Source organism: Pseudophryne corroboree, chromosome 1 (genome assembly GCF_028390025.1).
Source record: "Pseudophryne corroboree isolate aPseCor3 chromosome 1, aPseCor3.hap2, whole genome shotgun sequence".
Classification (NCBI taxonomy): domain Eukaryota; kingdom Metazoa; phylum Chordata; class Amphibia; order Anura; family Myobatrachidae; genus Pseudophryne; species Pseudophryne corroboree.
This window is the reverse complement of record NC_086444.1, coordinates 91,722,972-91,750,820: the sequence shown is the minus strand read 5'-3', so window position 1 is coordinate 91,750,820 and position 27,849 is coordinate 91,722,972. Positions and strand designations below refer to the sequence as shown.

Genomic DNA, 27,849 nt, shown 5'->3' with positions numbered 1-27,849 from the left:
TGCGCAGGACCCATTCTGCAGCATGTGCAGAACAGGTTCTGCTACGCCTGCAGGGACCCCTAAGACTCAGCCTGATTGACAAGCTGCATCCATTTCGGGTTGAGGAGGGAGTGGCGCTGGCAGTGTTCCCGATAAATATGGGTGAGTCATCCAATGTTCTGGGAGTGCAGAGGCCAGTGACTGTGTATTCTGAACCAGACTTCCTGGCCCCAGCAGCAGGAACAGCCTGGCCATTCTGAGTAACCTGAGGGTTACTCTCAGATGACCGATGTTCACGCAAGTGATCCGATGCTGCGTCCTCAGACACGCCCACAAGAAACTCTCCCTGACATCCAGGATGTAGACGTCGCCTCTGGCAGCTCCGGGTAACGGGAGACCTGTAGAGCACATCCTGGTGGCTATGAGCTCAGCCAGTCGCAACTAACAACTGAAAGCAAGCAAATGCACCCGGTGACTGGCCCGGCGACTTACACCCGGGTCACCGGATGTCTAAGCCTCTTTCCAGGCCTCATCTAACAGGAGGTGCATGTGCCTGACCCTCAGGCTTTTCACATACAATACAAACTGCATCCATTTAACCGCTGCGCACCAGGGCTTCCCTATGATAGGTTCTACAGTCAATAGGTCAACACCATATGGTCGACAGGTATAAAAGGTCAACAGATGAAAGGACGACAGTGCTAACGGTTGACAGGTACAAAAGGTCGACAGGTTCAAAAGGTTGACATGACAATGGGCGACATACTCCCCCCCCCCCCCCCCATTTTTTCATCATTTTCCATCCACATGGACTATGATTGGGAATAGTATCCTGTTCTGAGCGCAGCAGTAGTAGCGCTAGAAACCTTGCCCGAAGTGTGGTGAGCAAAGCAAGCCCGCGACGGTACTAGTTTACATTAATTTGGCATCGATATGGTTAAATATACAAAATAACACAAAAAAAAATTCAATAATTTTTGTGTCAATCATTTTCATGTCGAGCTTTTGACCCTGTTGACTTTTGGTATCTGTCGACCTTTTGTACTGTCTACCTATTCCATGTTGACCTTTTCACCCTGTCAACCTCATGCATGTCAACCATATGGTGTCGACATATTGACGGTCGTTGTTTTGATCCACACCCCACACCAGTGCCACATTGTTTGGAACTGCAATTGGAGATTGACAGTTGCAACAAAGGATCCATAAACATCCATAGGATCACTATTATGGAACTTTAACAGCATCGGTGTATTACACACTTATTACTAATGACTGTATTAAATGTATTTCATTTATGTATTTATTTGATAACATGTTAATATTTGTATCTGTTTATGAAGTATCTCCATTTCTGTATGTCTAATGCAATTTTTAAGCATTAAAGGAGGGGGTACACATGGGTGTTAGGGGAATTAGGTTGTGAGGTAACAAAGGGAAAGAGGTGGGACAAAGAAAGAGGATATGGGGAAAAATAAGATTTTAAACCTACCGGTAAATCTATTTCTCCTAGTCCGTAGAGGATGCTGGGGACTCCGTAAGGACCATGGGGGTATAGACGGGCTCCACAGGAGATAGGGCACCTAAAAAGAACTTTGACTATGGGTGTGCACTGGCTCCTCCCTCTATGCCCCTCCTCCAGACCTCAGTTAGAGAACTGTGCCCAGAGGAGATGGACAATACAAGGCAGGATTTAGCAATCCAAAGGCAAGATTCATACCAGCCCACACCAATCATACCATGTAACCTGGAACATACATAACCAGTTAACAGTATGAACAAAAAACAACAGTAACGGTCCAAGACCGACGTCAACTGTAACATAACCCTTATGTAAGCAACAACTATATACAAGTCTTGCAGAATGTTGTCCGCACTGGGACGGGCGCCCAGCATCCTCTACGGACTAGGAGAAATAGATTTACCGGTAGGTTTAAAATCTTATTTTCTCTTATGTCCTAGAGCAGCGGTGGCCAACCTGTGGCTCTTGAGCCGCATGTGGCTCTTTCTTTATTCAAATGTGGCTCCCAACACTCTAAATCATGTGACCACAACAGATACAGAAACCGCTGCACTCCAGCCAGACACGCAGCAGCACTACAGGGACTGAAAACTGAAGGAGCCAGATACTAGAGGTGAGACACCCACAAGCAAACAGAGGACACATTAGGGACTGCTGCAATGGCATGAGTTGATGGGGGGGAGGCTGTAGTGATACATGAGGGTGGGCTAGAGTGACACATGGCAGAGCTGGCTGGAGAGACACAGGAGGGTCCTGGCGGGAGTGACGTGGGAGGGTGCTGGAAGTAGTGACACATGGGAGATATGGCTGGAGTGACATAGGAGGGTGCTAGCAGGAGTGACACATGGGAGAGCTGGATGGAGTGACAGGATGGTGGTAGCAGGAGTGACACATGGGAGAGCTGGCTGGAGTGATATAGGAGGGTGCTGGAAGTAGTGACACATGGGAAAGCCTGCTGGAGTGACATAGGAGGGTGCTAGCAGGAGTGACACATGGGAGATATGGCTGGAGTGACATAGGAGGGTGGTAGCAGGAGTGACACATGGAAGAGCTGGCTGGAGTGACAGGAGGGTGTTGGCAGGAGTGACATAGGAGGGTGCTAGCAGGAGTGACACATGGGTAGCTGAAGTTCATTATGTGAAAGTGGCTTTTTCAATGGATTTGTCTTAAATTTTTTTATTTTATGTCCGTCTGGCTTTTTCAATGTATTTTATACCAGGGATGTGGTCTAGCAGGCACAAGGCCACATTCCATTTTTGCATGCGCGCCATCGGCTCGATGTTGGCTCTTTGACGTACCCAACAAGGTTTTTTGGTTCTTTGTCACTGACTGGTTGGCCACCCCTGTCCTAGAGGATGCTGGGGACTCCGTAAGGACCATGGGGTTTATACCAAAGCATCCAATCGGGCGGGAGAGTGCGGACGACTCTGCAGCACCGACTGAGCAAACACTAGGTCCTCATCAGCCAGGGTATCAAACTTGTAGAATTTAGCAAAAGTGTTTGACCCCGACCACGTCGCCGCTCGGCAAAGTTGTAAAGCCGAGACTCCTCGGGCAGCCGCCCAAGAAGAGCCCACCTTCCTAGTGGAATGAGCCTTAACCGAATTTGGTACCGGCAATCCAGCCGTAGAGTGAGCCTGCTGAATCGTATTACAGATCCAGCGAGCAATAGTCTGCTTTGAAGCAGGAGCGCCAATCTTACTGGCCGCATACAGAACAAACAGAGCCTCTGTTTTCCTAATCCTAGCCGTCCTGGCTACATAAATTTTTGAGTCCCTGACTACGTCCAGGGATCTGGAATCCTCCAGGTCACCTGTAGCCACAGGCACGACTATAGGTTGATTCATATGGAACGACGAAACCACTTTAGGCAAAAATTGCGGACGTGTCCTCAATTCAGCTCGATCCACATGAAAAATCAAGTAGGGGCTCTTGTGTGATAGAGCCGCCAATTCGTACACTCGCCTTGCTGATGCTAAGGCCAACAACATTACCACCTTCCAGGTAAGAAATTTCAACTCAACCTTGTTAAGCGGTTCAAACCAGTGTGATTTTAGGAACTGTAACACCACGTTCAGGTCCCACGGTGCACTGGAGGCACAAAAGGGGGCTGGATGTGCAGCACTCCCTTTACAAACGTCTGGACTTCTGGAAGAGAAGCCAATTCCTTCTGAAAGAAAATCGAGAGGGACGAAATCTGTACCTTAACCGATCCTAATTTCAGGCCCATTTCCACTCCTGTCTGTAGGAAGTGGAGAAGACGACCCAGATGAAAATCTTCAGTAGTTGCATTCTTGGTCTCACACCAAGACACATACTTTCGCCAGATACGGTAATAATGTTTGATCGTCACCTCCTTCCTAGCCTTTATTAAAGTAGGGATGACCTCTTCCGGAATCCCCTTGTCACGATCCGGGTATCTGGACGCCATTACTTACCCTTCAGATGCCTCCTAAGGCGGGCTCAGCGTTCCAGGACCGGATCCCGCTGTTCCTGAGTTTCCACATGCAGAATGTCAGAGTGGTGATTTCATCAGCCGCGGCCTCCGCTGTGCCCGCGTGGTTAAATGTGCGCTTGTCAGTCTGGCGTCTCCTGTGGCCGGCGTCGCCATTACTGTTTCAATTCTCACATGGATTACAAACCAAACTTCCCTCCAAGTGTCTGCATGGGCGCAGCCATCTTGGATTTTGTCATCTGAGCATTTCCACCAATCTGCTGTCTGTATTGTTGATTTGCATAATTGCCTAGCCAATGCCTTCCTTGCTGCAGGTATAAATAGGTTGTGCCTGAGCAAGGAAGGCGTCAGTGCTTTGGTTGTCTAACCTAGTTCCAGTTTGTCTCTCTCCTGTGGTTGTCTTCCAGGTTCCAGCTCCTGTCTCCAGACTTCTGCTATAGAGACCCGCACCAGCATTCCATCTGCGGTGTAGCCTGACTCTCCGATCCATTCTGGACTCACCTGTTTCCAGCTACAACAATCACCTGCTTCCAGCCCAGCTTCCAGCAGTGTACAGCTTCTCTTAAAGGGCCGGTGTCCTTTCTGCAGTTTACCACTCTCCACCGGTATTATTATTTCACCGCTCTCAAACAATCACCTGCTTCCAGCCCAGCTTCCAGCAGTGTACAGCTTCTCTTAAAGGGCCGGTGTCCTTTTCTGCAGTTTACCACTCTCCACCGGTATTATTATTTCACCGCTCTCAAACTCCAAACTTCATTATTATTTCATCGCTCTCAAGTTCGTTTATTATTTAACTGGTTCCAGCCAGTATCCACTCCGTACCAACAACAGTCTGGTTCCAGCCAGTATCCACAGCAGCCGTTTTACCTTCAGCAGCCCAGCCTTTCCTGGAACATCAGCTGGTACAATCCTGGGTTCTCTCCATTGCTACAGTCTGGCCTGGTAAGGACTTTCCAACTAGAAGATTATAAGAACTGTCTCACACTACCAGTGCCTGTGGCCCTTGCCACCCTGTAGTACCCAGGAATTGTATTTATCCTCTGTTGACTTTTATGTTTCCTTTTACTGCTGCTGTGTTACGGAGTTTGTCATAATAAACATCATTGACTTTTATCCTGGTTGTCGTGGTCACGCCTTCGGGCAGTTATTCTACATGTTACTTACATGTCTAGGGGTCTGATACAACCTCCCAGGTTCCGTTACATCTCAGCCCCTACAACTGAGGCTGCCTCCCGTCAGCTCAGACCCTCAGTTGTGACAGTAAGCACTGACCTAATGAATCCAGCCGGAGACCAGGATCAAGCGGCCAGGCCGATGCAAGAACTGGCAGCCCGACTTGAACATCAGGAGGCTGCACAGGGCCACATCATCCGCTGTCTCCAGGATCTCTCTACACGGCTGGATGGGATTCAAACGACCCTCCGTGGACCTGGCACGTCCGGTGCGTCCACTACAGTGACACCAGCTGTAACCCCACCCACCTTACCCATTTCCAGTCCACATCTTCATCTTCCAACGCCAGCAAAATTTGATGGATCTCCAAGGTTCTGCAGGGGATTTCTCAATCAATGTGAAATCCACTTTGAGCTTCTACCTGGCAATTTCTTCAGTGACCGTACCAAAATTGCCTATATCATCTCCCTTCTCAGTGGCTCAGCCCTTGACTGGGCATCACCTTTATGGGAGAAGTCTGATCCCCTGCTATCCTCCTATACTGACTTTGTAGCTACATTCAGGCGCATCTTCGACGAGCCAGGCCGGATAACATCTGCTTCATCTGAGATTCTCCGTTTACGCCAGGGAACACGTACTGTGGGACAGTATCTTATACAGTTTAAAATCCTGGCATCCGAACTGGCATGGAACGACGAGGCCCTGTATGCTGCATTCTGGCATGGCTTATCAGAACGCATCAAGGATGAGTTAGCTACCAGAGACTTGCCCTCTAAGTTGGATGAGCTAATTTCTCTTTGCACGAAGGTTGATCTACGTTTCAGAGAGAGAGCAACCGAGCGAGGAAGATCATCTACTCCTAAATCTTCTGCTCCTCCTCCTCGTCAACCATCTCCATCCAAGGATGAACCTATGCAAATTAGTCGTTCCCGTCTATCTCCCGCTGAGCGCCGAAGACGTCTCTCTGAGTCTCTCTGTCTCCACTGTGCAGCTCCGTCGCACACTATCAATGCCTGTCCCAAACGTCCGGGAAACTCCAGATCCTAGCTCGCCAAGGAGAGGGCCGGCTAGGAGTAATGATCTCCTCTCCTTCTCCTCATGACTGTAACCTCCCAGTGTCGCTCCAAATTGCTCAACGTTACAGGAACGTCATTGCCCTCCTTGATTCCGGAGCAGCTGGGAATTTCATAACCGAAGCTTATGTTAAACGGTGGTCCCTACCCACCGAGAGACTGTCCTCGTCCATCTCTTTGACTGCCGTGGATGGCAGCAAGATTTTTGACGCAGTCATTTCCTTAAGGACTCTTCCAGTTCGTCTGAGAGTGGGAGTTCTTCATTCTGAGTATATTTCTTTTTTAGTGATTCCAAGAGCCACACATCCAGTGGTTTTAGGCCTTCCATGGCTCCGTCTCCACAACCCATCAATTGACTGGACGACTACGCAAATACTGGCATGGGGTCCCTCCTGTGCTGAGACTTGTTTAGCCAAAGTTCTTCCTGTTTGTTCTTCCTTCCCCAGGTCATCTGATGTTCCGCCTCCTCCATATCAAGACTTCACGGACGTGTTCAGTAAAGCCTCTGCTGATATCCTTCCTCCCCATAGAGAATGGGACTGCCCAATCGACCTCATTCCAGGGAAGGTTCCACCGCGAGGCCGAACTTATCCGTTGTCTCTGCCTGAGACACACTCCATGGAAGAGTACATCAAAGAGAACCTGGCGAAGGGTTTCATCCGACCGTCTTCTTCTCCAGCCGGCGCAGGCTTCTTCTTCGTTAAGAAGAAAGACGGTGGTCTGCGTCCGTGCATCGACTACAGAGGTCTGAACGACATTACCGTCAAGAACCGATACCCTTTACCCCTGATTACCGAGCTCTTTGATAGAGTTAGTGGTGCAACTATTTTCACAAAGCTGGACTTGAGGGGTGCCTACAATCTCATCCGAATCCGTGAGGGTGACGAGTGGAAGACCGCCTTTAACACCCGTGACGGACATTATGAGTACCTCGTCATGCCCTTCGGATTGAGCAACGCTCCAGCAGTCTTCCAGCACTTCGTGAATGAGATTTTCAGGGACATCTTGTACCGCCATGTCGTGGTTTATCTAGACGACATCCTCATCTTTGCTAATAATCTCGAAGATCATCGTTTCTGGGTAAAAGAGGTTCTTTCCCGTCTCCGTGTCAATCACCTCTATTGTAAATTGGAGAAGTGTGTGTTTGAAGTTAAAACCATTCCGTTTCTAGGGAACATTGTGTCCGGTTCCGGACTAGAGATGGATCCTGAGAAACTCCAAGCAATCCAGAATTGGCCTATACCCTTAAGCCTCAAAGGGGTCCAGAGGTTCTTAGGGTTCGCCAATTATTATAGAAAATTTATACGAGACTTTTCCACCATTGTGGCGCCTATCACTGCATTAACCAAGAAAGGTGCTAATCCGTCCAAGTGGTCCGAGGAAGCTACACAGGCCTTTCACCTTCTGAAGCAACGGTTCATCTCTGCACCAGTTCTGAAACAGCCCGACACCGACTCTCCTTTTATCTTAGAGGTAGATGCCTCCTCCGTTGGAGTAGGAGCAGTGTTATCCCAGAGGGCCAAAGATGGACATCTACAGCCTTGCAGTTTCTTCTCCCGGAAGTTCTCCCCAGCTGAGTGCAACTATGCCATTGGCGATCAGGAGTTGCTAGCCATCAAGCTCGCTCTGGAGGAGTGGAGATACCTGTTGGAGGGAGCTTCCCACTCAATCACCATACTTACCGACCACAAAAATCTTTTATATCTCAAAGGCGCACAATGTCTGAATCCTCGTCAGGCCAGATGGGCACTTTTCTTCTCTAGGTTTGACTTTAAACTCCAGTTCTGTCCGGGTTCTCAGAATCGTAAGGCCGATGCCCTTTCCCGCTCATGGGAGCAAGAAAATGAGTCCGAGTCTGCAGACAAGCATCCTATTATTAATCCGTTGGCATTCTCCACGGTAGGGATGGACTCTACGCCTCCACCAGGGAAAAGTTTTGTTAAGCCAGTTCTAAGGAAGAAGCTCATGCATTGGGCCCATGCTTCCCGTTTTGCTGGACATACAGGCATTCAGAAAACCCTTGAATTTATTTCTAGGTCCTACTGGTGGCCAACTCTGAAGAAGGACGTTATGGAATTTATTGCCTCCTGCCCAAAGTGTGCCCAACACAAAGTCTCCCGCCAGTCGCCTGCGGGGCAACTGGTTCCATTATCTGTTCCCCGTCGACCTTGGACCCATTTGTCGATGGACTTTGTTTCCGATCTACCTATCTGCAACAAGTTTAATACCATCTGGGTGGTAGTTGACCGGTTCACCAAGATGGCACATTTCATCCCTCTCACCGGTCTTCCGTCAGCTTCCAAGTTGGCTCAAGTGTTTATACAAGAGATCTTCCGACTTCACGGTCTTCCTGAAGAGATCATCTCGGATCGTGGAGTACAATTTGTAGCCAAATTTTGGCGAAGTTTGTGTCAAGCCCTCCAAGTCAAGTTAAAGTTTTCCACGGCTTACCATCCTCAGACCAATGGTCAAACCGAGAGGGTGAATCAGGACTTGGAGGCCTTCCTCCGTATATATGTGTCTTCCTCTCAAGATGACTGGGTTCAACTCCTTCCTTGGGCCGAGTTCAGCCACAACAATCAATACCATTCCTCATCTTCTTCTACACCATTCTTAATTAATTATGGATTCAACCCTAAAGTCCCAGAATTCCAACCGCTTCCCGCAACTTCTGTTCCAGCAGTGGATGTCACCTTGCGTCAGTTTTCAAATAACTGGAGGAACGTCCGCGCAGCCCTGCTTAAAGCCTCATTCAGGTATAAGAAGTTTGCCGATAGGAAGCGTAGAGCGGTTCCTGCTCTCAAGGTGGGTGATCGTGTGTGGCTGTCCACGAAGAATTTGAGGTTGAGAGTTCCCAGCATGAAATTTGCACCTCGCTACATCGGACCCTTCAAGATTGAACAAGTCATCAATCCTGTTGCCTACAGGTTACAGTTACCATCCTTCTTGAAAATACCCAGGACATTTCATGTTTCTTTGTTGAAACCGCTGATCCTGAATCGGTTTCATTCCGCACTTCCTCCAGCTCCCAAAGTTCAGACTCAACGGGGAGTCGAGTACGAGGTGGCCAAGATTTTGGACTCACGTTTCCGTTACGGTCAGTTACAATACCTCATTGACTGGAAGGGCTATGGTCCTGAAGAACGCTCTTGGACCAATGCCTCAGACGTCCATGCTCCTGCCTTGGTCCGAAATTTCCACGCAAAGTTTCCTTTAAAGCCTAAGAAGTGTCCTGGGGCCACTCCTAAAGGGGGGGGTGCTGTCACGATCCGGGTATCTGGACGCCATTACTTACCCTTCAGATGCCTCCTAAGGCGGGCTCAGAGTTCCAGGACCGGATCCCGCTGTTCCTGAGTTTCCACATGCAGAATGTCCGAGTGGTGATTTCATCAGCCGCGGCCTCCGCTGTGCCCGCGTGGTTAAATGTGCGCTTGTCAGTCTGGCGTCTCCTGTGGCCGGCGTCGCCATTACTGTTTCAATTCTCACATGGATTACAAACCAAACTTCCCTCCAAGTGTCTGCATGGGCGCAGCCATCTTGGATTTTGTCATCTGAGCATTTCCACCAATCTGCTGTCTGTATTGTTGATTTGCATAATTGCCTAGCCAATGCCTTCCTTGCTGCAGGTATAAATAGGTTGTGCCTGAGCAAGGAAGGCGTCAGTGCTTTGGTTGTCTAACCTAGTTCCAGTTTGTCTCTCTCCTGTGGTTGTCTTCCAGGTTCCAGCTCCTGTCTCCAGACTTCTGCTATAGAGACCCGCACCAGCATTCCATCTGCGGTGTAGCCTGACTCTCCGATCCATTCTGGACTCACCTGTTTCCAGCTACAACAATCACCTGCTTCCAGCCCAGCTTCCAGCAGTGTACAGCTTCTCTTAAAGGGCCGGTGTCATTTCTGCAGTTTACCACTCTCCACCGGTATTATTATTTCACCGCTCTCAAACCATAACCTGCTTCCAGCCCAGCTTCCAGCAGTGTACAGCTTCTCTTAAAGGGCCGGTGTCCTTTTCTGCAGTTTACCACTCTCCACCGGTATTATTATTTCACCGCTCTCAAACTCCAAACTTCATTATTATTTCATCGCTCTCAAGTTCGTTTATTATTTAACTGGTTCCAGCCAGTATCCACTCCGTACCAACAACAGTCTGGTTCCAGCCAGTATCCACAGCAGCCGTTTTACCTTCAGCAGCCCAGCCTTTCCTGGAACATCAGCTGGTACGATCCTGGGTTCTCTCCATTGCTACAGTCAGGCCTGGTAAGGACTTTCCAACTAGAAGATTATAAGAACTGTCTCACACTACCAGTGCCTGTGGCCCTTGCCACCCTGTAGTACCCAGGAATTGTATTTATCCTCTGTTGACTTTTATGTTTCCTTTTACTGCTGCTGTGTTACGGAGTTTGTCATAATAAACATCATTGACTTTTATCCTGGTTGTCGTGGTCACGCCTTCGGGCAGTTATTCTACATGTTACTTACATGTCTAGGGGTCTGATACAACCTCCCAGGTTCCGTTACATCTCAGCCCCTACAACTGAGGCTGCCTCCCGTCAGCTCAGACCCTCAGTTGTGACACCCCTTTTTCGCTAGGATTCGGCGTTCAACCGCCATGCCATCAAACGTAACCGCTGTAAGTCTTGAAATACACAGGGCCCCTGCTGCAACAGGTCTTCCCTCAGAGGAAGAGGCCAGGGGTCTCCTGTGAACATCTCTTGTAGTTCCGAGTACCAAGCCCTTCGAGGCCAGTCTGGGACAACGAGTATCGTCTGTACTCTTCTTCGTCTTATGATCCTCAACACTTTTGTGATGAGAGGAAGAGGAGGGAACACGTAGACCGATTCGAACACCCACGGTGTTACCAGTGCATTTACTGCTACTGCCTGAGGGTCCCGAGACCTGGCGCAATACCTCCGAAGTTTTTTGTTGAGGCGTGACGCCATCATGTCTATTTGAGGAGTTCCCCAAAGACGTGTTACGTCTGCAAAGACTTCTTGATGAAGTCCCCACTCTCCTGGATGGAGATCGTGTCTGCTGAGGAAGTCTGCTTCCCAGTTGTCCACTCCCGGAATGAAGACAGCGACAGAGCGCTTACATGATTTTCCGCACAGAGAAGGATCTTTGTGGCTTCCGCCATCGCGACTCTGCTTCTTGTCCCGCCTTGGCGGTTCACATGAGCCACTGCTGAGACATTGTCTGATTGAATCAGAACCGGAAGGTTTCGAAGAAAACTCTCCGCTTGTCGAAGGCCGTTGTAAATGGCCCTGAGTTCCAACACATTGATGTGTAGACAGGACTCCTGGTCTGACCAAAGACCCTGAAAAGTCTTTCCCTGTGTGACCGCTCCCCATCCTCGGACGCTCGCGTCCGTGGTAACCAGGATCCAGTCCTGAATCCCGAACCTGCGACCCTCCAGCAGGTGAGCACTTTGCAACCACCAACAGGAGGGACACTCTGATTCCCGGGGACAGAGTTATTTTCCAATGTAAATGCAGATGGGACCCGGACCACTTGTCCAGAAGGTCCCATTGAAAAGTCCTTGCATGGAACCTTTCCGAAGGGAATGGCCTCGTAGGCCACCACCATTTTCCCCAGAACTCGAGTGCATTGGTGAACTGACACCCTTTTCGGTTTTAGCAGTTCTCTGACCATGTTCTGGATGTCTTGGGCTTTCTCTATTGGAAGGAAGACCTTCATTTGTTCCGTATCCAGTATCATACCTAGGAACGGTAGTCGAGTTGTCGGAATCAACTGTGACTTCGGTAGATTTAGAATCCAACCGTGTTGCTGGAGCACTTTCAGAGAGAGCGCCACACTGCTCAGCAATTTCTCTCTTGATCTCGCTTTTATCAGAAGATCGTCCAAGTATGGGATAATTGTGACTCCATGCTTGCGCAGGACCACCATCATTTCCGCCATTATCTTGGTGAAAATCCTCGGGGCCGTGGAAAGTCCAAACGGCAATGTCTGAAATTGGTAATGACAATCCTGTACAGTGAATCTCAGGTATTCCTGATGGGGGGCATATATGGGGACATGAAGGTACGCATCCTTTATGTCCAGAGACACCATAAACTCCCCCTCCTCCATGTTGGCTATTATTGCTCTGAGAGATTCCATTTTGAATTTAAATCTTTTTATGTACAGGTTTAGGGATTTCAGATTCAAAATCGGTCTGACCGTACCGTCCGGTTTCGGGACCACAAATAGGGTTGAATAGTAACCTCTTCCCTGCTGGTGCAGGGGAACCTTGATTATCACTTGCTGTATACACAGCGTTTGAAATGAAGCTAACACTACATCCCTTTACAATGTGGAAGCTGGTAGGGCCGATTTGAAAAATCGGCGCGGGGGCACCTCCTGGAATTCCAATTTGTAACCCTGGGAAACTATTTCCAACACCCAGGGATTCAGGTCCGAACTGACCCAGACCTGACTGAAAAGTCGAAGACGTGCCCCACCGGTGCGGACTCCGTCAGGGGAGTCCCAGCGTCATACTGTGGGTTTTGGAACAGCCGGGGAGGACTTTTGTTCCTGGGCACCTGCCGAAGTAGGTGCTCTCTTGCCTCTGCCCTTACCTCTGGCGAGGAAAGAGGATCCCCGACCTCTTTTGGACTTGTGCGACTGAAAGGACTGCATCTGATAGGGTGTTGCTTTCTTTTGCTGTTGGGGAATATATGGTAAAAAATTTGATTTACCTGCTGTAGCTGTGGAAACCAGGTCCGTCAGCCCATCCTCAAACAATACATCACCCTTATAGGGTAGTACTTCCATATGATTTTTGGAATCCGCATCACCCGTCCATTGGCGAGTCCTTAAGGATCTTTTCGCTGAGATAGACATGGCATTGGCCCTAGAAGCTAGCAATCCAATGTCCCTTTGAGCATCCCTCATAAATAAGACTGCGTCTTTTATATGGGCTAGAGTTAGGAATATAGTATCCTTATCCATAGTATCAAATTGATCTGTCAGTTCATCTGTCCAAGCTGCAATTGCGCTACACACCCATGCCGACGCAATTGTCGGTCTTAGCACAGCACCCGTATGAGAATAAATACACTTTAAGGTAGTTTCTTGCCTGCGATCTGCATGGTCCTTAAGGGCCGCTGTGGACAAGCGCGTCAGGGCCTTGTCCACAGTGGGGGGTGATTCCCAAATCTCCCTGTCCTGCTTAGGGAAAGGGTATGCCATAAAAATTATTTTGGGGATCTGCGGTCTCTTATCCGGAGTCTCCCAAGCTTTTCCAAAGAAATAATTTAATTCATGAGATGTGGGAAAATTAATAATCTGTTTCTTTTCCTTAAACATGTGTACCCTTGTGTCGGGGACCGAGGGTTCATCCACAATATGCAACACATCCCTTATTGCCACAATCATGCACTGAATGGTTTTAGTCACCCTAGGGTGCAATTTTACTTCGTTATAGTCGACACTGGAATCAGAGTCCGTGTCGGTAGTAGTGTCTTGTGTTAAGGGACGCTTTTGAGACCCCGACGGGCCCTGTGAGTCGGTCCAATCCGAGGATTGACCCCCTGATGTCCCCCCTAAATCAGCCTTATCAAGCCTTTTATGTAAAGATGCCACACTTGCATTCAACATATGCCACATGTCCATCCAATCTGGAGTCTGCACAACCGACGGGGACACACCATTCATTTTCTCCACCTCCTCCTTGGAGAAGCCTTCCGCCTCAGACATGTCGACACACACGTACCGACACCCCACACACACAGGGAGTTACCTATAAGGGGACAAAACCCCAACCAGGCCCTTAGGAGAGACAGAGATAGAGTATGCCAGCACACACCCAGCGCTTAAAAACACTGGAATATATGACCAGATAGCGCTGTTATATGTATATAATTGTAATCTCCACTCACTGCGTCGCCAAAGTGCCCCCCTCCTCTTTTTTCCAGCCTGTGAAGCTCAGCAGGGGAGAGAACAGGGAACCAGCGTTTCCTCATGCAGTCTCTGTGGAGAAAATGGCGCTGGTTAGTGCTGAGGATCAAGCCCCGCCCACCCGACGGCGGGCTTCGGTCCCATCATCTTTCTATATAAAAATGGCGGGGGTTACCGGATTTACTGTGCCACAGCCTAATCCATGCTTATCCATGCCAAATATGAGGAATATTGCTGCCCAGGGTGCCCCCCCCTGCGCCCTGCACCCTTCAGTGCCTGCTTGTGTGTGTGCGACTGGGAGCAATGGTGCGCAGCGCTTACCTCATGAAGATCTGATGTCTTCTGCCGCCTGAAGTCTTCTTTGCCTTCTCATACTAACCCGGCTTCTATCTTCAGCATCTGTGAGGAGGACGGCGGCGCGGCTCCGGGACGAACCCCAGGTGAGACCTGTGTTCCGACTCCCTCTGGAGCTAATGGTGTCCAGTAGCCTTAGAAGCAGTGCCCAACTTGACAAGCCAGCTCTGCTTCTCTCTCCTCGATCCCACGATGCAGGGAGCCTGTTGCCAACAGGACTCCCTAAAAATAAAAAACCTAACAAAATTATTTTTCCACAGAAAACTCTGGAGAGCTCTCTGCAGTGCACCCATTCTCCTCTGGGCACAAGATCTAACTGAGGTCTGGAGGAGGGGCATAGAGGGAGGAGCCAGTGCACACCCATAGTCAAAGTTCTTTTTAGGTGCCCTTTCTCCTGCGGAGCCCGTCTATACCCCCATGGTCCTTACGGAGTCCCCAGCATCCTCTAGGACGTAAGAGAAAGTGGAGAGAAAGGGCTGCCCCTCCTCACAGAGTGTGTGGCCATTTAAGTAAAGGGCAGGTCAGAGCAAGGACATAGCTACCATAGGTGCAGGCAGTGCAGCTGCTATGGGGCCCAGAGCTGAGAGGGGCCACCTTCCCTGTCACAGTTACATGTGTTATATACAGGGTATAGCTACCATAGGTGCAGGCAATGCAGCTGCTATGGGGCCCAGAGCTGAGAGGGGCCACCTTCCCTGTCACAGCTACATGTGTTATATACAGGGTATAGCTACCATAGGTGCAGAGAGTGCAGCTGCTATGGGGACCAGAGCTGAGAGAGGCCACCTTCCCTGTCACAGTTACATGTGTTATATACAAGGGTGTAGCTACCATAGGTGTAGGGAGTGCAGCTGCTATGGGGACCAGAGCTGAGAGGGGCCACCTTCCCTGTCAAAGTTACATGTGTTATATAAATTTTTCACCATTGGGTCCTTTCAAACTTCCTTGGGGCCTGCAATATATGTATGGACCTGCTCATTGTAGTGTAGTATAAAATGAACTGGAGGGCATTATAATGTTATATAATATGAACCGGGGCACTTTAATGAGGCACAATATGAACGTGGAGCACTATATATCATAATGTGAATTGGAAGTACTGTGCGGCATAATGTGTACTGGCAGCTCTGAAATGTGACATAGGGGGAACTTAAGCACTACTACGATTCATAAAAGAAACTATGCTATGCTATGGGACATAACATTAAATAAGACTCTACTATGGTTCAGAAAATGAACTAGGGCACTATTATAGGGCATAACATTAACAACTGCTGCAGAGAAGTGTCTCTCTAGAAGCATTGGGACGGGGGCCCCTTCAAAATGTTGCAATGGGGCCCACAAAGTTCTGGCTACGCCCCTGGGTCAGAGTAAGCCACATTGGAATCTGAAAATACCCAGCCTGCCGGGAATGGGATGGAAGGCTAGCGGGCCACTGGGGGCAGTAACGGGGAAAATGGCTAACACAATTTTCAGTCACAGGGAGATTTATAAAAAAGGGTAATGTGGAGAAGGATTGTACTAACCTTTTATTCACACAGAGCAGGTCAGAGTAGTGCTGGAACCACTGTGGGCCAGCTAAAATTGTGGCTCTTGTGAATCTGAGAAGACCCCCACCCAACACACACTAGGGTTAGACTAGGGGGTTGGATTAAAGCCAGGAGAAGGAATGTGGTGAGTTCTCCGTTGGAGGCAGAAAGGGCACCTTGGTTGGTTGCATGATAAGTAACCTTGCCCAAAGCGTGGCGAGTGAAGCGAGCCTGCGTTTCCACTGATTGTATGGTTAAACGTACAAAATGACAACCAAAAATCTAAAACAGTGCTTTCGACCTTTATTGTGTTGACTATTTTCATGTCGACGTTTTGACCCTGTCGACCTAATGCATGTTGACCATAAACTATGTCTATCTAGACAGTGTAGACCTTCTATACCACACCCAAAATGGAGAAGTTGCCCATAGCAACCAATAAGGTTTTAACTCATTTCATAGACTGTACTATATAAATGACAGATAGGAGCTGATTGGCTACTTTGGGAAACTTCTCCACTCTACCTCTCTCCAAGGCTTGCTACATCTCCAGTGTTCATGTGTTGAAGTGTGTGTGTTACAAATGCAGATAGATTGTGTTTGCGAGTGAGAGATGGGGAGTGAGCATGTGAGTGTAGTAGCTGCAATATATAATGGGAGATGTATCAAACCTATGAGAGAGAACAAGTGTTAAAGTTGCCTGTAGCAACCAATTTAAATCTAGCTATAATTTATCAGCAAAGTCTATAAGATTAGAATTTGGTGCTTTTGGGTTGCTATGGGCAACGTCTCAATTTTATCTCTCTCAAAGGTTTAATACGTATGCCCCATAGAGAAATAGTATTGCTCAGTTCAATAGTAATATATAGATAACATGGATTATAGGGCTAAATGTAGGGGTAATGTTGTTGCAGTAAGTAAAATACTATTGTGCGGATATAAAAGTATTATTACAGTAGATTACTGGCTAGGGTTACAAGCTTTCAGAATTAAATATAAACAGTATTATTATTATTAATATTATTATTATTATTATTATTATTATTATCCTTTATTTATATGCCGCCAAAAGGGTTCCGTAGCACCCAATTACAGAGTACATAAACAAAATAATCCAAACAGGAAAATAGGGACTTATAGTTGAAGACAATATAGGACAAGTAAAGGGTAAATAAACATAGCTACAGCAGCAGATAACACTGACATAAGTATCAGGTGGCAGAAACCGCGGGATTTGGTGCCGGTGAAAACGGTTTAAGTAAGAGAAGAATAAGCACATGAGGGATGAGGACCCTGCTCGTGAGAGCTTACATTCTAAAGGGGAGGAGCAGACAGATAGGGGTGACACAGATGGGGTAGACAGTAAAAGACTGAAGGGCTATAAAAGTGCACTGTAAGGTTATATTAAGTAAAACAGTTATAGGTTGAGTATCCCGTATCCAAAAATTCCGAAATACGGAATTTTTTGAGTGAGACTGAGAAAGTGAAACCTTTATTTTCTGATATCTCAATGCACACAAACTTTGTTTAATACACAAAGTTATTAAAAATGTTGTATTAATTGACCTTCAGGCTGTGTGTATAAGGTGTATATGAAACATAAATGAATTGTGTGTATGTACAGAAACTTTGATTAATGCACAAAGTTATTAAAAATATTGGCTAAAATGACCTTTAGGCTGTGTGTATAAAGTGTATATAAAACATAAATGCATTCTGAGCTTAGACTTGGGTCCCATTGCCATGATATCTCATTATGGTATGCAATTATTCCAAAGTATGGAAAAATCCGATATCCAAAATACTTCTGGTCCCACGCATTTTGGATATGGAATACTTAACCTGTATTGCAGGGCTAAATATTCTCGCGGTAATTGCTATATAGTTGTAGATACTGCAAGATTGTTACACAGAAAATGCTATATAATGTATACTGGAAATAACTTGTTCATATAACCGGCATCTCTGAAAAACCAAATCTTTAGTAAATAAACCCCAAAATAGCCAACTCCAATACAAACCAGTTTTGTCACAGACTGGTATTTATCAATAGCGACATATATTAATATTATTAAACGAGTCATTTTTAGAGATGCTAATAACCTACAATTAACACATTATAAAGAAGCAAGTAATGGCTATCCTCTATTTGCCAGAAATAGTCAAAACCTCCACTGAAAATAATAAAAATCTGACTTTACTACATCAGTAAAACTCAGACATTTAGACGGGAAAGGAATAACATAAGATCAGGAGTAGCTAGATATCAATTGAATGACAAAACTTTTTGGAAGCGTTAATAGAGATTGCCAGTACTGTCCCTCATCAAAGATGGCGCCTTCCGTACTACAGCGCAGATCCGGAAGCGCCTGTGACGGATATAGCGGAAGTCTTGCCTTAGTTCCGGTCTCTATCGTACAGGCCGCTGGGGAAGATGGTGAGTGTCATGGTTTCCCGGCGAGCTCTATCAGGTTCTATCGGCCTCCATCCACCCATCGCGGGGTCCACAGACGCCTGCTCCGGCGGCGACCTGCCTCCCCGGTGACCCGTGCTTCGGTATTGGCAGATGGGTGATGTTAATGGGGTTTTGGTGTAAAAGTTGATTGGAGGCCTCGGACGCTGGATGGGTGTATGGGATGAGTGCCTATGGCCGGTGGTACGGAAGCCCCTGGTGACCATATCCATATACACTCGTTCCTTCATATATGTGAGCTAGTGAACAGTGTGCTATATACTGTGCAATGTGTGTGTTTATATAGATCCGTGCGTGTGTATATAAATAAATCTCTCCTATATAGAGTATCGGTGACAGTAGATATGGGGTATGGTGGTGTTACCCATATTTATGGATCCAGTGATTGAAGTCTTAATTGTTATTGTTTCCTTTGCATTCATCAGTGATGTTCCTAAATAAATGTCTGAACATATGACAACCTGTGATTCCCACTTGTTGCTGAGATAAGTGCTGCGCTCTCAGTCAGCGCAAGGCTTTGCATGGTTTCCCGTTCTAAGACTGGACTGTCTCTTTGCATTTACTCTAGACGAAGGGAACATCGTCATTTGGAAAGCGCCGCAACAAGACGCACACTCTGTGCCGTCGCTGCGGCTCCAAGGCCTACCATCTGCAGAAGTCAACGTGTGGCAAGTGCGGGTACCCCGCAAAGCGCAAGAGAAAGTGTGAGTACGGCGCGTCACTGGGGAAGGGATACTGTTAGGCCTGTTTTATATATATTATAAGCTGTATGATCAAGCGGTTCATGCTTTCGATCAGTTAATTACTGCACTATGTACTAAGCCTTAGAAAGTGGAGCAAAATAAAGAACCAACCAATCGGCTCCTGACATTTTTCAAACACAGCCTGTAACATGATAGTTAGGAGCTGATTGGTACTTTCTCTCTCCAAGGCTTGATACATTTCCCCCTTACTGAGTAAACTGGAGCTATATGATCTCACTTCAGCTGTGTATTGCACATACTGGGGAAATCAAATCAGTATGATGAATTCGGGTTGCTGTTCCAGAACAGCTAGTGGTACCTGTCTGTGGTGCAAATTTAGCCTTGCACGCATAGAGGTGCTCAGGGAACCTTCTACAGTAACTGGCTGATATGTGTGCGGCTCCCTGACAGCACAACACATGTAAATGAGTTCACAGTAGAGACGCCCCATGGGAAAAAAAGTGGTTTTTATTTAATTTATTTCTTTTGTTCCTTTTTAGACAACTGGAGTGCTAAGGCCAAGAGACGCAACACTACCGGCACTGGCCGTATGAGACATCTGAAGGTTGTGTACCGCAGGTTCAGGTAAGACTAATATATACGCCTTTATATGTAGCGCGCACATATTATGCGGTGCGTTACGGAGAATATTTGTCCATTTACATCAGTCCCTGCCCCAGTGGGGTTTAGTCAGTTCCCTAGCAAATACACTATGGAGATTTTTATTTATTATTCCCAAGAAACCTGTTATAGGGATGTATTCAATTGCTGTCCGACGGAGAGGATCTGACAGTTCACTATTCAATTAGTGGCCAAATCAGACTGGTTTTGGCTGTTAGACAATGGCAGTCCGACTTTTTTTAAAGTCTGATTAACATTGTTGGAAATGCAGCTAAAACCTGTTGGATTTGGCCGCTAAATCCGACAACACGTGGATCTGTGGCTAATCCGCCGGTCCACACGTTTTCTGACAAGTCTGAATTGCCGACCTGTCGGAAAAACAGCAGCCCCATTGAATAGGTCAAATCACTATTCCAACCTAAAGTTGGAAACTGACGTCTTTCCGACAAGGCGCCAGTTCCGACTATAATTGAATTCACCCCATGACCTGCTAGTTTGTTTTGGCATTGTGGGAAGGTACCCCCACATCAATGTTTGTTCTCAGCCACTGTACCTTGAAAGTAAATCCTGTCTGAATTGTCTACTTAGAGGTCAACTCTGGTTCTGTGAGCTGATTTCACAGTGAATTATTACTACCAGTTATTTATATAGCGCACACATATTCTGCAGCGTTTTACAGAGAATATTTGGCCATTCACATGAGTCCCTGCCCCAGTGGAGCTTACAATCTATATTCTCTATCACATGTGTGTATGCACGCACGCATGCTAGGGATACATTTTATTGGGTCCCAATTAACCTACCAGTATATTTTTGGATTGTGGGAGGAAACCCATGCAAGTACGGGGAGACTATATAAACTCCACACAGACCAGGTGGGAATTGAACTCATGACCTCAATGCTGTGAAGCAGTAATGCTAACCATTACATCGTCCGTACTGTCAAATTATATTTATTTTTCAAACTTGTGTTGCTTTTTCTCATCAAACATCATTTTTATTTTATTTTTTTGTGCGCTCTTGGAGAGGGGTTTAACCACTTAACTGACTATTTATTTCGTCGAAAACCGCTCTGAATTTGTTTTTTTACGAGTGAATTAAGTGAAGAACATGACTTTAACCCTATCCCAAATGATTTTAGTAAAAAAAAAAAAGGAATTTTTTGTTTAAATAAATATTTTTTTTTCAATCATCGATCGGAAACATTGCGACTTTCATTTTGAAAGCCGGGACAGTCTGCAGGTATGCAGGGGGGGTCTGGGGGTGGCTTGGGAGGGTTAATTTACTCTCCCCAGCGGCTGCCATTGTCTGCAGCCGCTGGAGGGGGAAGATCCTGCCGTGCTGACTGATCAGCAGTGATCGGCAGCAGGCAGACACAGGGGGAGAGTACAGGGAGGCAGAGGGACCTTCCGGTCCCTCTGACAGCAGCAGCGGAGGGAAGTTTCTCTTCCCTGCTGCTGCTAACACTCTATATCTGACTGGTCGCATCCTGTGCGACCAGGTCAGATAGAGCACTTGCAGGCATTGTCGTATCTGATGCGCCCATGCCAGGCAAGTGGTTAAGTATTCTAATTTGGCCAATACAAGAGGACATTTTTCAGGTGACTTCTGTGCCCCTGGCCCACCCACCAAATACTGGAAAAACTAATTTACAGCAAAACACTGTCATATTAATAAATGCAAAAATCATCCATAGTGTTAAAAACAAAAAAAACAAAAACTAAACTTCCAGTACTTGTGGTAACTAACAGCCTACTATATGGTTCTATCCCACCCCCCTTTCAGACGGCGGCTCTGACTTCGGTTGTCCCTTGTTGGTGCAGTTTACACTGCATATATGGGTGCAGCGGCACTGGTCTGCTGGCGCTTGGAGGGGACGGAAACTTTCAAGTGCTGGGAATGCGGTTCTCTCTATGCTGTGGATGGGTTCGGGTTACCCGTTCACCCTGCCCTGTAACCAGAGTACTTTCTAGGACCAACTCTGCAAGCTACCCATGTCGGATTCCCTGCTAACTGGGTTTTTCTGAGTTGAAGTAGCGGTGTGAGAAAGGGGTATCCATTGCCACTTTTTTGGATTCGGGATTTCCCCACTTTCCTGCCTTTCTGTCTGACTCTTGCGTTTCTTGGGTGTCTGGCATTTCTAATTGAATTGACTCCTTGGGATGTGGAATTAATATGTTCTAGGTGTCGCTTGAAATATTGGCATTTTAAAACTCCTACCAAGTCGGGCATACTAGCTAGTGGTCTGTCACGTGCTATAGAATGGTGTCAGTGCAGCTTCATATTTCTGTGGAGACTCTTAGGAGAATTAAAATGCCAATTTTCATAGAAGTTGTCACTTAGGATCAATGCCCAAAACCCTAAGTAACTTCAGTTACCAGGACAGTCAGTGATGTGAGGACACACAGGGATCTGACATTGTGTGGACGTGGTCTGTTACTGAGCCATAATAGTTCTCTAAACCATAACCTTATACAGTATATTAATCACTTGTAACGTGTTCCATAGTTGGAGGTTTGCACTTTAATTGTCAGCTAGTTTCTCAGTTGGAAATCTGTAATGCAGGGTTATGTTAGTCTTAAGGGGGGTACACTTAGAGATGTGCGCTTAAATTCTAAGCGATCGGACTAGATCGCTCCGTGTGTATAGCCAGAGCGATAACTATGTGTGACGCTATCGCTGATTTTCGATTGACCTGTAGTCAGATCGCTCGCTTCACCGCTGTGGTGGCACAGCACACATCTATGGGACCCATCTCTCCGTGTGTACCCCCTGCCCCCCCCTTCCTTTATTAAACAATACATTTGCTTATGTGCAATGCATGCTCATGTTGCAGGAAGTATTGAGGCTTTCATGTAGCTGTAAGTGGTGAGCAGGAATCTCTCCACCCTCGCACATCAATGTCTGTCCTCTTACTGTGAAACCGAGGAATTGATAACTAGTTTTTTTTGTCCGTCAAGAGACCGAACTGGAATTACAGCTTTAATAATTATAGCATCGTTGATGTAAAAAGTAAATTGTGTGGGTAGCATCTACTGACTGACAAGGCAGTGCTGGATATCTGAAAGTAGAGCCTGTGTAATCGGGATATAGGTGCCTCAGTGACCGGCATTGCAGTAAAGATCAGCATCACTTTCACAGCTGTTCTGCATCTGACCCCAAACTTGGAAACATTTGTTCTGGACCTTTGAAAATCCATCCATTAGACCTCAGTGCTGTAACATAATGGCGCTATTTCAATGAAGTGTGATGGGTGTCGACTCCACGTCGAAGGCCTTGTGCACACTAAATAAACGAATACCCCGTTAACACCGCCACAAAAACCCAGGTTATTGCTGTGTTAACCAAGGTCCAGTGACCTGGGAGTCCAACCAGGAATGATCTGGTATACAGGGCAGTGTGATTGGATAACCTGTCCACAGCATAGGGGGAGACGCATTCCTGGTGACTGGAGATAATGTAATCTCCAATCCCCCGCAGGATCTCTGGACCAGCCTCATGTGTGACTGGGGTTCATGCTGCTGTGACGCTGCTTGAAACTCTGGGGCAGATGTATTAACCTGGAGAAGGGATAGATAAGTGCAAGGTGATAACGCACCAGCCAATCATTACAGATTTGAAAAATGATAGGAGCTGATTGGCTGGTGCATTATCACCTTCCACTTATCACTGGTTTATCACTTTATCCCTTCTCCAGGCTTAAGGGCCCCATACACTTATGACATGACGGTTCAATTTCGTCCAGCCTCCCCGTTGGTTAGATAGTATTAGATATATCATATGCAGTTTTTTGTTTGTTTTTTACATACAATGTATCTTTTACTATCCTATCTATTTACTGCGGGATCCGACATATCACGAGTGCAGCACTCGTGATATGTCTGATCTAGGGGGATCTCAGCCGATGCTCACGGGAACGCGCATCGGATCGGGGGGAAAGCACACTGAAATGCCAGATTTCACCCAATATATCTGGCCGAATGCCCGAATTGGGCTGAAATCGGGCATAATCGGCTTAGTGTATGGGGCCCTTTACAGTCATTAGGTCGACATGAATTTTTCACTTTTTTTATTTTTTTATTTTATTTGTTTGAACTTTTTTCATACTTTACGTTCCACATGGACTACGATTGGGAACGGTAACCTGTGCCAAGTGCTGCGGTAGCGGAGCGAGGCACCTTGCCCGAAGCATGGCGAGCGAAGTGAGGGGACACTGCACTAATTGGGGTTCCCCGTCACTTTACTAAGAAAACTACACCAAAAAAAGTTTTAAAAAAACCTGTTGACCTTTGTCCATGTCGACCTAATGACCTATACCCCTTCTCCAGGCTTAATACAGTACATCTGCCCCCTTGTGTCAGTAACCTGGGCTGGACCTGGAATTTTGGCCTGAAAGGTTACCTGTTGCTACAGGTCACTGATCCTTATGGAAAATGTGTGATGTATTGTGGGTCAGTGAGTAGAGAAGACTTCCTGTATTAATTGTAGGTGTCTGCTATGAATGGATGCAGATCACTGTGCTGGTGGTAAAGTGTGATTGTTCCTACTGGGCATGAGGCCGTACAGAGGTGAACAGTGCACACTCACCAGATCTGGGTGCTACAGGGGGACATTCATTGAGGCAGCCGGTTTCCAGGATTAAGTACATAAGCTGTTTTTCTTTTTAATATGTCCACCCATTTAGCATCCTGCATTATGTACTGTAGATCCTGTCCCTTATTCCACTCTAGGTATCGCTAATATTTCTCCAATATGCTCAGCAGTGTGATCTATTGAAGCTTATCAATGATGTCAAAAATATAAATGTCTGAACATATGAGTTCTCTAGTGATTTCACTTGTGTTACTGAGATAAGCTGCCATAATGACTCTCGCCCATCTGTGTGTTTGTCCCGGTGTAATGATCCTTCTCTCTCCCTACAGGAATGGATTCCGTGAAGGCACAACGCCCAAACCCAAGAGAGCCGCAGTGGCAGCCTCAAGCTCATCTTAAGGACAAATATTTGTTAAAATAAATGTTGCTAAAAATGTTTTCTTGTATCTGTTTTTGTACAATGTTTCCTGTGTGTACACATCCTCACAGCTGGGACAGCAGATGTTATGTCCTCCAAAGGGTTAAGGGGTTAAATGCAAAGCTAGGCTCACAACTGAGTGCAGGCCGGATGTGACAGTGGATTTATGATGTGGGTGGCTTTATCCTTAGAAAATAAAACGTTAGATTTACAGATTGTCTCCTGCGTTTAACAACTCAATATAAATGTCCTGATGTATGAGAAGCCTGACTTGTGTTAAGGGGTATATTCAATAATAGTCGGATCCATTCCGACATCCAGTTGGAATGGATTCGACAACACCTATTCAATGCCGAATCCAACTGTCTGATTTGGTAGTACACAAGGACCCGTCCTGCAGCTGCATATGCGCTGACAGCAGCGGCCAGGTGCACAGATGGCGGCGGGCGAGAGCAGGATAGCGGTGAGGGTAAGCTGGGCGACGGTGGGGGCAGGGACAGAGGTGCCTGCGGGGAGAGTACAGATCGGGGGGGTGCTGCTGCAGGGAGAGAGGTGGCTGCTGATCCATGCACTGCCCGCAGCACCCACTTGTCTTCTCACCTCAATCCGACTGGTTTTCAAATCGGATTGAGTTTGTTGGAAAGGGGGCCAAAACCTGTTGCATTTGGCCCAGTTTCTGACAGAAGGATGTGGATCGGCGGCTAGTCTGCCAATCCACGTGTTTTCCGACAAGTCGGGAATCCCTGACTTGTCGGAAAAAAATCAGCTCCTAGTGAATACGTCTGAACCCCTTCCAACCTATTTCTGTTGGAAGCTGCCGTTTCTCCGACAAGATGGCAGCTTTCGACAGTTATTGAATATACCCCTAAGTATGCAAATGTTATAGTTGGTGGAAGGCATTCTGGGTACATTACATGGCAGTCCTGGGAGTCAGGGCTTCACCCATCAGAATTTTGGAACAGGAAGTGGATTTGCTCTGGAATAATGCATTCAGCTTCTGACACAATGTATTTAGGCTTACTTCAGACTTTAATCCATGCAGAATAGATAAGGAGTCGTATAAAAGGCCTGCCTAGGAGCCGCTAGTAGGGCGGCCAATACAGTCTAGGCTCGTTACTTATACTCCTTTCATCCGAGCAAAGGGCCAAGGTCGGTTTTATTCATCACGGACACCTTCTGTGGTCAATGCTTGACCACTGGTTTGTTGCTGTTCTACATCTCACTTTGCCAGCCATATATCACAGCCCAGTTACTAGTTCTATTGCACGTTTCACTCCTACATTGAGTATTTTCCCTATACAGTAAAGCAAGTATTCTTGGGTTTTCCTGTATCTGTTTGGTTAATATTGGTATAGAATTAGTGGTCTCCCTCCTTCATGTCTCTAATTATTGGAGGACACGGAGTAATTTTGTGACCACTTTGAAGTGGTATCCAGACTCTAGGTAGACATGCAAAAAGGTCAATGAGTTTTTTTTATTTTATTTTATTTTATTTTGAACTTTTTCATACTTCACGAACCACGTGGACTACGATCAGGAACAGTAACCTAGGCAGAGCACAGCGGTAGCGGGGCACCTTGCCCGAAGCATGGTGAGCTAACACTGCACTAATTGGGGATCCCAATGACACCATAAAACATAAACTTGTGTTGACCTTTTTTCATGTTGACAATCTTTCACTTCAACCTAGCCACTGTTGACCAATAGGTGTTGATCCTGAGTCCCATACCCCTTTGAAGCATGTGGGAACATCGGGGCAGATGTATTAACCAGGAAAAGGCATAAGGAAGTGATAAAGGCACCAGCCAATCAGATCCTAACTGTTAATTTACATATTGGAGCTGATTGGCTGGTGCTTTTATCACCTTGCACATATCACTGGTTTATCACTTCCTTATGCCTTCTCCAGGTTAATACATCTGCCCCACTATTCCTTATGCTACATGTTTCCTTATGATGTCAGGTGGGTTGGGTACGGGATTGCGGCGGTCAGAATATTGATGCTGGGATTCCAACCGCTAGAATGCCGGCAGGGTGGTGAGCACAACAAAGCCCCTTGCGGGCGCACCATCTTGGCACAGGTTCTAATCCCACTCCAGCATTCTGGCCACTGGGAACCTGACTACTTCCCTGTCAGGTTTATGGGAACTTATAAATATACACTGCTCAAAAAAATAAAGGGAACACTAAAATAACACATCCTAGATCTGAATGAATGAAATATTCTTATTAAATACTTTCTTTACATAGTTGAATGACACAAAAATTACCAATGGAAATCAAATTTATTAACCCATGGAGGTCTGGATTTGGAGTCACTCAAAATTAAAGTGGAAAAACACTACAGGCTGATCCAACTTTGATGTAATGTCCTTAAAACAAGTCAAAATGAGGCTCAGTGGTGTGTGTGGCCTCCACGTGCCTGTATGACCTCCCTACAATGCCTGGGCATGCTCCTGATGAGGTGGCGGATGGTCTCCTGAGGGATCTCCTTCCAGACCTGGACTAAAGCATCCGCCAACTCCTGGACAGTCTGTGGTGCAATGTGGCATTGGTGGATGGAGCGAGACATGATGTCCCAGATGTGCTCAATTGGATTCAGGTCTGGGGAACGGGCAGGCCAGTCCATAGCATCAATGCCTATGTCTTGCAGGAACTGCTGACACACTCCAGCCACATGAGGTCTAGCATTGTCTTGCATTAGGAGGAACCCAGGGCCAACTGCACCAGCATATGGTCTCACAAGGGGTCTGAGGATCTCATCTTGGTACCTAATGGCAGTCAGGCTACCTCTGGCGAGCACATGGAGGGCTGTGCGGCCCCCCCAAAGAAATGCCACTCCACACCATTACTGACCCACTGCCAAACCGGTCATGCTGGAGGATGTTGCAGGCAGCAGAACGTTCTCCTTGGCGTCTCCAGACTCTGTCACGTGCTCAGTGAGAACCTGCTTTCATCTGTGACTAGCACAGGGCACCAGTGGCGAATTTGCCAATCTTGGTGTTCTCTGGCAAATGCCAAAC

The 27,849-nt window shown here is 46.9% G+C and overlaps 1 protein-coding gene and 2 non-coding genes across 3 annotated transcripts; all 3 read left to right on the top strand.

The window, feature by feature from the left end:
- Positions 1–18,329: 18,329 nt before the first annotated feature.
- RPL37 (ribosomal protein L37) lies at positions 18,330–24,844 on the top strand. The gene is made up of 4 exons (XM_063961391.1): positions 18,330–18,415; positions 19,020–19,155; positions 19,695–19,779; positions 24,738–24,844. The coding sequence occupies exons 1-4, from the start codon at positions 18,413–18,415 to the stop codon at positions 24,805–24,807; spliced, it is 294 nt and encodes a 97-aa protein (XP_063817461.1). The 5' UTR covers positions 18,330–18,412; the 3' UTR covers positions 24,808–24,844.
- On the top strand, positions 18,867–18,943 carry LOC134932801 (small nucleolar RNA SNORD72). The gene has a single exon (XR_010179484.1). It is a non-coding gene; the product is annotated as a small nucleolar RNA SNORD72 (small nucleolar RNA).
- LOC134932793 (small nucleolar RNA SNORD72) lies at positions 24,592–24,672 on the top strand. The gene has a single exon (XR_010179483.1). It is a non-coding gene; the product is annotated as a small nucleolar RNA SNORD72 (small nucleolar RNA).
- Positions 24,845–27,849: the final 3,005 nt, after the last annotated feature.